Raw genomic sequence first — 15,111 nt, 5'->3', positions numbered from 1 at the left:
AAACTGCCTCTGAATATTTATTGAAGTGGCAAAGATCACCGTTTACCTAGTCTATGAATTTTTCCCTTTCACGCATAAGACAAAATAGCTGGATTTCACAGAATTTAAGATAGCAAAAGGAAACATTTACACAGTTTTACTTACAAAATCAATACCGGCTCTCATTGAGTAGTGTTCCTCTGCACACCAGCTAAGTAATTTCAAAATGACAGCATAACAATTTGGAAAGCCTACTTATTTCAGAGGTTTAAGTTACTATTCTAGTGACCAACTGTAGAATTGAATGTAAGTTAACTAAGAGATACATGCATGAAACATAATTTGAAGTATTTGAGAAGAAACTAACAATATTTTCCAGAAGGAGAAATATTAGTAGACTGAAAGAACACATTGAGACCCCTTACTTTGACATAGGTGCGTTCTGTCTCGAGAAGTTCACAGATAACCTTTCGCAGTTTATCTGCATCTGTGAGTTGTCTCATGGTGGCCAGCTGGGGTCCTGTAAATTCCTGAGGATGAGCACTTGAATCAGAAGGGTTCATTTCATGCAGACTGCGACAGAAAGCAGCGACCTGCTCTGTACTCTTCAAAAAGAAGGAAAAGGAAAGACCAGCGGTAATATTTTAAGTAAGAGCTATAGAAACAGTGGAGCTGACAAGCCTTTGCAGTTAAGCAGTTGCAGCCTGGGGGCTTTTTAACAGGCGCCAAAGTCCAGGAGTGCACCCATCATTCCATGTATCTGTCTTTCCTGTCTGTCAGTGACTGGGGATGGCGGGGAGGGGGAAGAAGAATTGCATAATTAAGGTTAATTGAAGTGCTGTTCAATAACATTTCTGGTTTCAGATAAGTATGAAGTTTAATTAAAATAGGCTCGTCCAGCACTTAAGTTTGAAAGCCAACCAAACAAAAAGGCCCAAAAATCGGGAACCAAAAATGACTGCAAATAAAAGACACATCCCAGCCCTCTGCCAGTTCCCTAATCTAGTTTGCAACAGTCCTGTGAATAGCTGTGTCAGCACAGCCAAGGAGACAACATGGAGACAGAAACCATTTTTTGAGGAAGCAGAGCCATCTGGGGAACCAAAGCCTCTCAAGGTTTCAAACGCAAGCTCTTTGGGAACGTAACTGTTTATCTGGTCTGTGTCTGGAAACATGCCTTGCAGGGTGAATTTCTTCCCCGTAAGTCAGGTTTTTCAGAGCTGCTACATCTAGCTGGTTTCTTTAATGTTTAATCAGCTGTCTATATATAAAGACAGTTATCCTCTCTTCACCTCATGTTAGATCATCTCGCATCTTTTGTTACGCTGAAAAGTTTGGAGCAGGTATAGTCTCTGGTGTCAGTGACAACAGCCCGGGGCTTCTAGGGTTGCCAAAGCAGCGGCGTGCCCTGTCTCCATCCCTCCCAGAGACCTGGAGGGGGCACGGGAGGGAAAAGAGCTGGTGCATTTAATCACACCTCTCTAACCTTCTGTGTCTAATCCTGCCATGGTATCTTAATGCAGATTTCGTGACTTCCCAGCACTGCCTCTATAGCCCTCCAGTCCATACTAAAACAACTTACCCAAAATTAGCCTGTTCAGAGACTATGCAAAGAGGGGGGGGGGAGGAAAGAAAAAAGTACATCAACACCTTGCAGTTTGGAGACAGAGCCCTGCCCCTGGGAGATCATTTCACTCCCACCAGCCAGTAGCAGGAACATCAGCCGGAGCCTGCACTAACCCACACCTTCATGATGACCCAGTGCTGAAAAATGCTGCATTTGTTAAGCTACACGGTCTGCTCACACATAGCTATTTTCCCCTCTCAGTGCACCTACAGCGCTACACAGCCACAAAGCCCAAGAGGAGCATTGACCATGCTAGTGACAAGTAAGGGATTTCCTTCAATAATACAGTTGCTTTCCCTCAAGGTATCTTATGGCTGTAAATGCTCACCTGAGTGTACCACTGCAAGGCATATTAGTAAAGATGCTTGTTATGCAAAGGATAATTTTCTTCAGGACACAAGTGTAAGCAACAAACTAATTGTAACTGACGGGCTATACAAAACTGCCTCTTGGACACAGTTCATTACAGGAAAAATACTCATCTTCAGTATCTGCGATTTAACTCACATGAGGAAGAAAGGAAAAGTGTTGTAAATTGAGGGCAGGGGGAAGCAGCGAGTTGAACCAGTCCATTTCCAACTAACTCAGCTTCTGGTAACAGCACATGTCACAAAGCTGAATTTCTTAATCAAAGTAATTCCTTTTCTTTCTCAGCAAAGTTCCACCTATACTCGCTGTATAGTATATCCAAAGCATACCCAAACTTTTAGGTTAAGTTTGCATTAGATTTCAACAGGTGTGATCTTAATCCAAACAGCCCCAAATCCACAAAGTGCAGTAGGGTGAAAGCCTAGCTTCCGCGCAAGCAAAAAAAACTGCCCAAGTTACCCGCTCTCCTGGGAAGGGACAGAGAACTGACAATTAACAGACATTAAACTGAGCCTGCAGAGACCCAGGATAGGCAGGATTTTCCTCAAAAGCATTTAACTTTATTAAGACTATTTTGTGAAAGAATATTTGAGGAAAGCATATCCAGTGACATTTTGTTGTAAGAGCCAAATGTACAATTAAAAATATTTGTAATGTATAAAGCAAATATGGAATCAAACTCCAAATATAAACCAAGTGTTTAAGCAGTTCATACCCCGCAGACATCCTGTTCATGCACTTGCAGTAAGTTGCAGGGAAAGGTGGGTCACCCAGAAAGAGAGAGCGAAAATCCACTTACACCGTGAAACACCAGCTAAACACTAACAAGTAGTTGAAAATTGGATAACTGTCATACAGGCAACGCAGTCTGCGCCAGAAGGAATAGCTACACCCATAGGCCAAAAAGGAAGCGTAGAAGACTTTGAAAAGCCTTATCTCTGCTTGTGCACAGTTGACAAACTGCTCGCTGACTTCAGCCATGCCCAGCTCCAGCCAGCAGCAGGGCTGAGCTCTGCCTTGCCCCTGCTCTGCCTCACATCTTTTACGTATTTCCCAAGTATCATTCACCCAATGCTCTTTGGACAGGCAAAAGGTCTCAAGCACAGTAATATTCACAAACCTGTTCTCTTGCTCGTTCATTGAACAAACTGTCTTGTTTCATTCCTGAATGTAATCCTGTCTGCCTTACATTTACTTTAAAAAAATCAGTTTCTAGACGGAAAGCAGATGCATATTGCATTCAGGAAGGTTCAGAAACACAGCTATTTTGCTGAAAACTCTCAAAGTATTAATGAAAGCCTCTCTGTCCCCATTTTCCTAGAGGAAGTGGATAGACTAGGGAAGGTCTGGAACAGAAACACATTCCTTTATCTCCCAACACCAGCTCTGTTTGCCAGCTGGTACAATGATGCACTGAACCAAGATTTCTCTAGGAGAATTACAGCATCAAACTTCAGGTACAATTCTGCGAGCAACCCCATCTAGCAACCTTAAAATGAGATGAAGGGCTGTCACAACTGGGCTGTAAAGCCAAGTTTACTTTGCAAGTACATTAACCCCTCCTCTGCAGGGGGCTCAGCAGAGGAGCTAAGCTCACACCCTTCCCATGCACTAGGAGCAAGTCTTTAAACTCATCAAGCATGTTGATGCTGCCCACAGTGGGGAGGTTTGGCTGCCTGCCCTATAGTTATGAGAGCGGAGTGCCATTTCCTCTTGCGCTCACCGTATAAAGACATACGGGTGCCTGGGCATCAGGCAGATTGCCCCCCTTGAATGACACGCAGCACCTCTGTTCTGCCACAGATGGCAAACTGTAAGCAGTATTGATCTCCCAAACAAAACTCAGGCAAATTGTATCCTTTCATGCATTGCCAGGACTGCTAATGACATTGCACAATAACAAAAAGCCTCTACAGGGTTATATACGTTATAGCTCAGCCTCGAATTTATAACCTGAAAATTAAAACAGCATGAAAATTCGTTTAACTGCTAATTACTTAGACTAGTCGCACTGCACAGTAGATCTGCTCACCAAATACAGCATACGGTACAGAGAGTCGCCGGCTCTCCCAGTGCTTTCATTCTTGAGTTTACGGTTAACTCTCCAAAGAGCCGACATCGCTGGAAAGACAGTATTGCCAGAGCTGTCACTCAGCTAGGAGGAAAATCCCAATGCTCCACATATTCAGCTGATCTGAAAGGCTTTCCCACTCCAGACAGATACTCTGTGCTGCTTACTTGGCACACAACACAGAAGACGGCTGCATTTTAATAAGGAAGGGCAGTGACCATATTTCTCTAAGCAAAGCCTTTCCGCGTGTGTCATTTGCTGCTGGCCTCGTTCGCTCACCACATCAGGTGGAATTAAGAGCCGGCTACCAGTCGAAGCTGAGAACGCAACGCTGCTTTTCATAGACTCGTTAAGAGGAAAACTTCAGCAGAGAGGCTGAAATGCAGCAAAGCGGAGGTGAAGGCAGCCCGGGAATATGAATGTCTGTTGCCTGTGGCTGAGCACGAGCCGATTGGCTATGAGCGGCACTGCTGAAGAATATTAAACATCTGAACGGACAGAGGCACAGAATTAAAGGAACTTAGAAAAGCCAGTTATGCTACTGGAAAACCTACCCCTCAAATCCCTGTTTTAATCCTTTCACGTCTATCACAGCACGTTGAAGGTTTTGAGACTTAATTCTGGTCTTGAATAATGCGGCAGAGAGAAGACGACCTATTTTCTCTGAAAAAATACCTTTAAATGGTATAAGCATGTACACACACAGCCCACTACAGCATGCTCCCCTGAGCACAAGTGCTGCGAGGTAATTAGCTTTCATTTCAAGAGGCAGATGTCTTTAATTAGAAACAGGGAGAAATGAGTGTCCTGCAGTATTTTAACTGATGACAGTTTTTCAAACACATCCCCAATCAAATTCAAAGGACCATTACAGGAAAAAGCATGCACAAAGACTGATCTTGAGACGCAACACAACACCTGTCTTAGCCTTTGGTAGCCTGCAACACTAAGCACTCACACATATTATCAGTTTTCAAGGTGCCTCCTTTGAACCTCAATTTATTCTACAATATTTAAAAGGCCAAAACAGTCATGCCACCACAGAGGCAAGTAAGCATTTAAGAAATTACTTTGGTATGAAATGTTCCCAATATTCTGTTGAACTGGAGACTGACAGAGGGTCATCATCTAGATTTCATCAACAGCCTGAAACTTGAATTCACACGCTAGATGAAAACAAGCCTGAAGAGGTGGCAGAGAGCACACTTTTCCCCACTCCCAGCTCTCTCCTCCTCTTGGCTCCCACACGAAATGGGGAGAGAAGGGAAAGTCAGGAGCCCACCCCAGAGCAGAAGCAACTGGGAGCACAACTCAGACCACTGCCAGTTGTATGGGTTAAAGGAAAAGAGTTGCACCCAGAAAGTGTACCTGCTTGCTACTGTTTACATAGATTTCAACCCAAGAGATACTGTACCTAAGAGGGCTGGTTGACACAGGGAAGGCATCACGAAATTAGATAGGGAGCAAGTCCAGAGAACAACAGCTATCCCACACCACTTCACTGCAAGCCACCTTGGAAATGGGTTTCTAGTACTTTATCGGAATAGTTCTACAGACATCCCATTTTTGCTTATTATTATAATGATTCTTTTGACAATAGTGCTGGAGAAGTAAACTCCACGTTATCAGGTCTTTAGGATATACAGAAGATAAGATTTTTCAGAAAAGGGAGGAATCCTCAGAGCTACTGGTGTACCCTTCAAATCCTTCACCACCATCAACAGCTTGGAGGCTTTTGCAGATTAAGAAACAAATGCACCACTACTAAGGAAACACACACCCACGTGCACACATGCTGGGCTGGGGGAAGGGAAAGAGACAGCTGGGAGGAAGGAGGAGAAGGGAAGACACATTCGAGTCCCTCCCATGTTTTACATCCACCTATCACCTACATGAGAAAGTTACAGGTAAGTCAGAAGGGACCCAAGCCCAGCTTTTGGTAGGATCTCACACAGCTTACCTTCATAAAAAGCCTACCCGGCCTGTGCTACAAGAGCAGATGAAGGAGAGCTGCAGCACTGTGTTCCTCTCCTTTTCCCATGAATTATTAACTCTCCCCTGGGATCGCTTTGCCGGTTGGAGAGCCGGGAAGTTTCCTTGGAGAAGCTTGGAGCTCTCCTCCTCTGCAGCACTCTGTGGGCATCAGCAGACAGCCAGCACCACGGCACGGAGCGGTGGTGTTTGCAGCATTAAGCCCTGCCTCAGGATCATGCTAGCACAAGGCAAAAGACAACCCAAACGCTATTTTTGGATCTTCAGCTGCTAATGCTGCATCTGCGCTGAAAGAAGGGGAACTCTGCATTTAGGTGGGAGGCTCCAGCGTAGTTAAAACTGGATTTCCTCTGCTGCCCAGCGGTGAATGGATAAGAGCGCTCCTGCCCTGCTTTTGCCAAGAAGGGCAGAAAATAAAGAAAGTCTCCCTTCAACTCCACCATCCGAGGGAGACTGGAAGCTGTGGCAGTAGCAGCGGTACAGGGGAACACACCCCTCCTGGTGGTACAAGGGCAGAGTGTTTCACTTGCCACATACAAAAATAACCTGTGTAAAACAGTGCGGAGGACATCAGCTTAATCTTCTGCGCCATAATCCTAGGAGCATGGAAAGGTGTGGCCGTGCACGGACAGGAAAACACCTTTGCTTTTTTTCCTCACCATACCAGCCGGGTGGGAACTTTTCAGGGAAAAACACATGTTGCGGACTCCGTACTCCCCAGGCAGATCGGCTTTTCCCAGCACACAGAAAAGCAAAGGGACTAGGAAAACCCTCATGTTGACTGAGCTTTTTTAGGTTAGGTTTTTTTCATTGTTGTTGTATTTAAAAATTAGCATGCGATTAGCAAGCAATGACATCCTCCCCTCTACCATATACTGGAATTCTCTATAGGCATTGCAAAATAATTTGGGGGTTTCTGCAGCTTTTTTTAGAGAGGAACCACAAAGAAAGCCCACCTAGTACAGAGCTCTTACATGTGAGCAGGGACAGTGGCATTCATCGAGTCTGCCAAATTGAGGACACTGTATATATACTATACAAGTACATACAAGTATATATACTATACATAAGCACAGACCGAATGAGATCTGGTATTTGTTAGATCACGAATTCTGTAGAAAAATAGCTGTAAGCTCTCACCATCACCTATGCAACGAATACCTAAAAGCAATCAGTACAAGTGTGCTGCTTTTTTTTATGGAAGACCATTTCAAGCAGTTTGTCTCATAACAAACAGAATGTGAAGTAAAATGCCTCACTCCCCTCTATATCACACAAACAAAACAAGACATATTTCTTAATTTGAAAAGAAAACATGCACTGATGTCAATATTTCATTTGCAGAAAGACAGATTTTCCTCTCATTGGAAAGCAAGGCTTGTTAGAGTTACAAGTTACTGTTCCAATATAAGAACATTAAGTATTAGAGCTGCTAACGTACATTTCTCAGTTTAACTAAATCTGCTGAGCCACAAGGCTAATCGTGTGATCCTTACGCCTTGCTTCAGGCAACTACAGCTCTGAAGATCCAGGAGGCAAGATGCAAAACAGAACCCCACAGCCTGTCGCCCAGTTCAGAAATAGAAAGCTACAGAAAACACAGCAAGAACATTTATTCCTCAAGCAGCTATATGTTATGCTCGGTGCTCTTCCACAACTTCAGTGTTTAACAGAAAAGACTCCTTTCAGAGCATATGAAAATCCCACATATTTACAGTTAAATATCCCAAAGTATCAACAAACACTTCCACTTACTCAAGAAATTCTTTGTACTTACAAGAAAAAGTCCCGTAATAAAACCTGGAAACAAACTGTAATAGTAATCACCTTCTCTGCATGCAAGCTCTGCATGTATTTCATGCATAGGAATGTTTCCTCTTATCTGACTTCCACTGTCTGGCTATCAAAGACAAAACTACAGGCTAGCGTGACATAAGAGATCAGGAAACAAGAGGCCAGGGTCTTTTCCTTCCTTTTGCTACAATGACAAGTAGAATAGCCCAGGGACCAGTTCAGAGCTCACTGTAACACATTTTAGTTAAAACAAGAGCTGAGAAAAAACACACCTGTACATAAGGACAGACCGAATGAGATCTGATACTCGTTAGATCACGAATTCTGTAGAAAAATAGCTGTAAGCTCTCACCATCACCTATGCAACAAATACCTAAAAGGAATCAGTGCCTTCAAAATAATCTCACTTGATTCTGCCAGAAAAGCCGCTAATCATCACACCTTATGTTGCGTAAAGCTCCCCAGCACCAGAGCAAGTGCAAACTACCAACCACTGCGAAACCCATCCCTTAATAGATGGCAATTAGCAATCCATTTGCACAACCTCTTAGCTATAATTGGAGAGTTTTGCTTCAATTTCAGGTAGATTGACTATAATTAGTTTGTATTTAAAAACTAGCATCTGCACTATGGTATTGATTTAAGGAAATACTGTTTAACTTACATTCCTCCTATGCCTAGAAATCAAGAAAGAGTAAGAAATCCTAATAATCCACCTGATCTTTTGGTTTAGCTGACCTGCTCTGGTGAAGGAAGTGACAAACCAGACCATTTAAAAACTATGTGGGGAATACCATCACAAGATACTGGAGATGTGAACCAACCCTGGAAAAAGGGCACAAGTCTTGCTTAAGAGGTAGCAATGTGCCATAATCAAAGCTGTAATTTGTTACATTCAATATCATCCGTAAACACCTTAAAAGTAAGATTAACGTTTTCCCAGGAAAGACGCTCTAATCGTGTGCAGCTGTGAAGTCCGCACGTCAGCTGTGACTGTACTGCACTTTCGCCCCTTGTCATGTGAAAATGAAATTTTCTCACCTTGCTCATCTTATCGGCCTCATCAGATGACTCCAAGTCTTGCGCTTCTGCCTCCTCTGGAGCTGTCTCAACAGAGCTGTCCGGGTCGCCGCAAAGCGAGTGCCCTGCTGAAATTGAGATGCGTGTGAAAACCCAGCCGTCATTGCCAAAAATTCAAAAACCTGGGTGCAACAAGCACGGAGTTCCCACGGAGGGCCAGGCCCCATCCCGCACACAAGTACACGCCAACAAGGTGTTACGCCAGAGGCACTCAATGACCTCAAAGGACTACCTCGGTTTACAGCAGGGGCCACGTTTAACTACAGGTGTAAAAATAAACAGGTTATGGCCAGACACGCTATTTAGTGGAAACTATGAAAGCCGATTCAGAGATAAGGCTAAAATGCCACATTGAAATTCTTACGTTTATTATTAATTTCTTGGCTGGTGAGCAATTGCCTACCTTTGTACTTTGGTGGTTTCAAATGGAAACTGCAGCATGTGAACAGGCAGGCTGTGCCAAGAAGCAAGCCTAGCTCAGCCCTTCCTCCGAGTTAAGTCGAACGTGATGATTTTAAATTGCTTGCAGTTTTGGCCTAACACACCCACTACTGAGTTTCGATGTTGATTTTTAAGGAAACAAACCCGGTTTTAGCAGTTTTTAGAAGTCTATTACATTAACTGAAAACTAAATTCCATTTCCATCAGTACGTGGCCACAACTATGTACCCCTACGCCTGAGCTCTCTTCTGGAGACTATGTTGTTGATACAGCTAATAACTCCTTTGCTACTTCTTGTAAGTAAACGATTCATTACCTGAAAGTGACAAAAGAAAGAAGAGAACTAATCCCCACCTCAGAGCTCTCTGCACAAATAGCTTTTTTTGGGTTCTCATTCTCTGACTCAAATAGCTATAAGAAGCAGTATTACTACACCTTAGTCAGTCTTCACAGAAAAATAGGTTTTATATACATTCAACTTCCAGCTATGGCAAATTACAATGGACCAGTGATGGACTGAACTCTGCCAGGAAACTCCTGCATGCCGCAATTGAGCTTCAAGCCAGTATAAAGAGATACTTTACAGCAGCTGAGTCCAGACACTAATTCCTTTTACCTTTCCCCTCTCCTCCCCTCAACCCCATAAGGAAGAGTTTTTTCTGCGGTGCCACTCCTGGGGCTGGATGGGGAAGGGTACTTTCTGAGTATGCCTCCCTGCCCGCATCCTGCCACATGAATAGGACAGTGAATGTCCCACCAGGGATTATACCTTTTATTCCATTACGTTTATTCTTCAGGTAATGCAGAAAAACATAATCAAAGTTCAATGGATGCAGCAACACAGAAAATCCCTGCTTTTTAAAACCCAAGACTCAACAGACTATATTAACATAATTTTTGGTTGTATTGTCAGCACGTAGCATTTAAACATTTTGGCGGAAAACTGACACTTTTCTGTAGCAAAATAGAATTTTTTTCAAACCAGTGGGTTTTTTTGGTTTGCTAGCCCTACAAATAGAAGCAGCCCAACAGCACACTATCATGATGTCAGCACCCAGTGGTCCAGCAGCTATCCCCTCCTATTCACCACTAGGTTGAAACATGGATGTTTTATAAAGATTAACAGTGATTTAGCACATCAGAAGCAGCACCATTTCTGTGTTAGTCCCACGCTGACTCTCATGTTACTTGCTATTTTTCAATTAGACATTTCAATTTAGGTTAAGTCACGTATATTTGTCTATAAGGAGCATTTGGCTAGACAGCAATTCTGTGAGTAAAAAGGCCACAGTGACGATAACACACATCTGTTATACTGATATATTTCAGTTAAACACTGTGTGGTTTGGCCAAAAAGGCTATAATAGCATTGATGGTCTTTTTAATTCAGATAAAATGGCAAGCCACTTTAAAATCAAGAGATTCTGAAAAAAACAAACCCTGACTACACACATCTAATATATTTGTTTATATTTATACTGGATGAAATATATTTCATGATATAGAAATTATACTCTCTAAGAAATATGTTTCCTAAATGAATAAGAAAAATTCTGCTGCCTCTTCACTACAATTGAAAAGCCACTGCTCTTCTTTCAAGGAGTGTTATGTTAATGCATAGTGTTGGTTCACAAACACATCCTATGTAAGGCTCTCTACATCAAGACTGAGGGCACAGATCCAGGTCTGGATTCTTCAGTATCCAACTTGTAGCTGCTGTCCTTGCAAGCTTTCAGCCACCATTACAAAAAAACAATTTCCAGGACTGTACAAGATTTCCACTCTATTGAGTCTGGAAATAATTTGGAAAAATTGGAATTCAGAAAACCAGAATTAAATTCAGAAAATGTTCTGCATGCTGGGATGGAGTTAAATTGGACAGCAAATGAAATTAAAAAGACATAAAAGGTAGTTCATAGCGGAGCTTCTGGAAGACATGCCTCTCTTCTGAAAAGATAGGGTTTACCTTTTAAAAAGATGTGCTTGTAGGGGATGTTGGACAACACAAAATCTATTTGAGGAAGTGTTTCTTCTGTAAGAAGTTAGGTTTTCTGAGCCTTGTCCATGATTTTATCAACTTGGACTATCAGCTTTCTGGTCTCTCTATTAATGTGTGAAAAAATTCTTCAAACCCTTAAGCTATCCATTAAAAAATAAGAGAAAAAATGTGCTATGTGTCATAATTTGTTTTGGGCAGTCTGTGTTTTTTCACCGCAATTAATTTCTCATTATAAGCTGTGTGAAATACATCCTACAGCTGTTTCTCACACCAAGCCAAGGCAAATAATGTTTGTTTTGGGGTTTTGGTTTTTGCTTTTAAGCTACCACTTTTTCTTTTCCTGTATATTAAAACACCACTTAATCTGTTTCCTGCAGTATAAACACTTTTACCCAGTAGACGGCAATCTCACACTTACGTCTTAATGAGCAGTCACACAGTACATGTGCTCAGGGTATTTCTAATGTCTTAAGCTGCCAAAGCCAATGTCGACTTTAGCAGGTTTATCTGCTGGTTGTTAAACACAGGCAATCAGTTCAATAACACCACACGTTCCTGCCTTTTAATACCTTCCAGTTACCGTCCCATTTCTGTCAGGTTCATTACATCATTTTATTTTTGCCCTGTAAATCTTTATTTAGCTCTGCAAGGAGCTCTGAGGACAATGTGCTCATTTCCTCCTGCAGCACCTGAGCGCTGCCCAACCACTACCATTTGCAAGGGACAGTAACGCATGGGCTTCCTTGACATTAAGGAATTAGAAAGGGAAGTCCAAAAAGCAGCAGGAAAAGGGGGTCAAATCCATGTGGCCACCAGCACAGATGGAGGTCACACGAGCTCCCAAATTGCCTCAGCAGTGTAACAGCCGTGACATTATGACTAATGCTCATTAAATAACTCCTACTTATGGCTGGAGCTAACAAAATAAAAGGAAGTCTTATATCACTGGAGCAAAGGTGCTGGGGCTTAAAGGCCTGGAGAACCACGTAAAGCTTAAGCACCTTGCCAACACTTGGCTAAAATTTTCCACAGCTGCTGCTTCCAATTTGCAGGGTTGCTGTCGCTCGAGATTTTAATGAGAATTCTACGATATTTGGTACTGCTCTTAAAGCCCACTTCTTGGTGCCAGATTATTTTTTTTTAATGCAGTGGAAATAAATATTCTTAGCCAAACTCTATCAGCTGTGGTGCAAAGCTCAGAAGTGCACATCCTACTAAGAAAAAAAGCAGCATACAAATCAGAAAACGCTACATCTTGATGCCTTATTCCCGAGCATGTGGAAAGGGCAATACTGAATTTAGTCCTCTCAGAGGCAGCAGTGGGGAAGTGCTGGCAAGGGCAGCCATCTGCCAGCATGTTACGCGCTGTGGGCCAGAAGCAACAACAGGCTCAGATGGTTGAAAGCTTTGGTTTGTAACTTTAAGGTGCCTCAGCCTCCGAAGCAGGTTGCTTTACACATCTTAGCACCCCACACAACACCTTGCCGTGCGACTGAGGCAGAGCTCTGGGACTGCTGCAGCCAGCCACAGGTGTCCTTCCCTGCCCGCCTGCCACCGCTCGCTCCCTGCAAAAGGTGCACCGTGCTCCTCCGTACTTCTTTCACCGATGAAACTCAGCGATACTGGAAGTCAAACAGAGCGATTGCTTAATCACTTTCAGCGAGAAATAAGGAGTGACCCCCATCCAAGTTGAAACCACAGAAGAAATATGGACCAGGCAGAGAGAACATGTCTCCCCCAGCCGAAACCCAGCCAAGACACTTGGGTGTCTGTGCTCCTGCAAGATGTGCTGCCGAGGCTTCAGTGGCCAAGTGCTTTCAGTGGCTCATGTTTGACTGTCATCTTAAAAGAAAGGAGTATCACTTACTTGGACAGTTCAACAGAGACTTCCTAAAACAGAAAGTGTAATTTCTAAATGCTGCTGGTGAACAGCCCCATTACGACAATGGAGGACCTTTCGGAAGAGACTCTGTCATACATGGAACAATTTTAACACAAAATGTTAGGGAACTGTCTCTCAGATTAAATTTTTATTTGAGACAAATTTTCACCAATAAATCTACAATAAAAAAGGTAAGCATGCATTTTTTTCTTTTTTAGAAGAATTCTGATTAGCTTTGAAATACAAAAGAAGAAAACATCATTTTTACACTGGGGCATACTGTCCCACTGGGGAGACCCACAGCATTGATAACATCTCCAAAGACCAGTAAGACCCAGCTACAACTATCACAGTTACAGTAAACTGAGCAACCAAAGAACAGTATAGGAACGAACTGGGAAATTCTGCCTTTCCTGGAGAGCTGCAGAACAAGACCATAATTCTCCTTCCCTTTTGACAGAACTCTATTGTTTCCCTTTCCATTTCAACTAGGTAATAAATTGTGCAAATATAGAAAAATCTATGCCGAATGCCATTCAATTCCTTCACTCTTCTTGGGAAAAATGCAAATTCAATGAAACTGTCCCTGTACCAACTGCACCACAGTAACTTTTCACCCTCCCCAGGTCAGGAGCCTACTCAAACACTTGTCATATGCTTGAGTAACCCCTTTGGAATAAACAGGAGTTTTCATAGACGTAAAAATTAAGCATGTGCTCAGGGACCTTGGAAACCAGGGACACTAAGATCCGAAAAACCAGCCTTTCCTTCTGCAAGTACCGTGCTGCAGCCTCGGGCTCACGTAGCTGGGAGGGGGAGCGGCAACACAGCCAGAATAGTAAGATCAGAAACACGTGGGTAAGGGAGCAGGTACGCTTGCTGCACCTAAAATGGAAAGGGTCAGAAAGCCAAAGCTGCAATGCAAAAAATAATGTACTAATAGCCACGCTGCTTTTTTCAACAGCAGCTCAGGCAGACTTTAGAAAAGCCAGGAATGAGACCTCTGAACGCAATTCTGACTGAGGCAACATCCTTGAGCTTTGGCTTTTAAGCTTTTAGAAAACAGATCTCATGAACAACAGTTCCACATGTTACTGACTAATTATATGCAAGACCCTCAGACTGCTGCTGCAGTAAATGCCCCTGGAATTGTTAAATCAAGCACTCAATGATAACATTTTTTAACATGCTACAAAAGGTATGAAATTAGTTGTCTGCCTCAGGAAAATAACACTGAAGAAATTAAGGTTACTGTTAGACTCAGCTTGTTCTGAAATCCAAATTACTTAGCCTAAGGGGACCTGTGACATGACAAGGATGGAATGAAAAATAGTGGCCACTCTTACCGTGCAATGAAAGTTTGTTTCCGTTTTATACCATGGTCTTTAGAGTGTGTGTTACCTTCAGCCTCTGGTTCTCCTGCTTTCTGAATGACAAAATAATAGACTCCTTAAAAATACCTAGCTGCTTCATATCTAGAAGATTAATATACCCATTCAAAACAGGGGTATAACTTCTTTTTTATCATTTATACATTCTGCACAGTGATTTATATGGCTCACAATTATCCCTGCAGAGTTATCCCTCACGCTAGAGGCCTCCAAAATACAGAAGCATGCAAAGCCTAAACTTCAGAAATTCTACCCCAGAGTAAAAAAGGTAGTAAATTGTGGGGAGACCACAAACAAATATGGGTACTACTCCCATTCCCAAATCCCCTTCTAATAACGAAATATCTTCTTTTTGATTTTGGGGAGATGCAACGCTGTGTTTCCAGCTTTCAGCCTCTCATTCCCTGGATTGATTGGAGCAGAATGGGGAGACAAAACACTTCTCATGGGGAGGGGAGACAGCTCTCACTGATCCTTTTAGGCAAT

The 15,111-nt window shown here is 42.8% G+C and overlaps 1 protein-coding gene across 3 annotated transcripts in view; it reads right to left on the bottom strand.

The window, feature by feature from the left end:
- TIAM1 (TIAM Rac1 associated GEF 1) overlaps window positions 1-15,111 on the bottom strand; it is an 82,741-nt gene that overhangs the window by 13,671 nt on the left and 53,959 nt on the right. For 2 of the 3 annotated variants that reach the window (XM_059818972.1, XM_059818964.1), the window contains 2 exons: window positions 8,874-8,977; window positions 405-584 (listed from right to left, as the gene is read on the bottom strand). In XM_059818972.1, coding sequence (XP_059674955.1) covers window positions 405-584; window positions 8,874-8,977 — 284 coding nt within the window. The remainder of the gene's footprint in view (window positions 1-404; window positions 585-8,873; window positions 8,978-15,111) is intronic. The other variant, XM_059818959.1, reaches the window with a different exon arrangement.

Source organism: Gavia stellata, chromosome 1 (assembly GCF_030936135.1).
Source record: "Gavia stellata isolate bGavSte3 chromosome 1, bGavSte3.hap2, whole genome shotgun sequence".
NCBI classification, from domain to species: Eukaryota; Metazoa; Chordata; class Aves; order Gaviiformes; family Gaviidae; genus Gavia; species Gavia stellata.
Note: the sequence above shows the minus strand (reverse complement) of the source record. Positions and strands in the feature narration are given on the sequence as shown.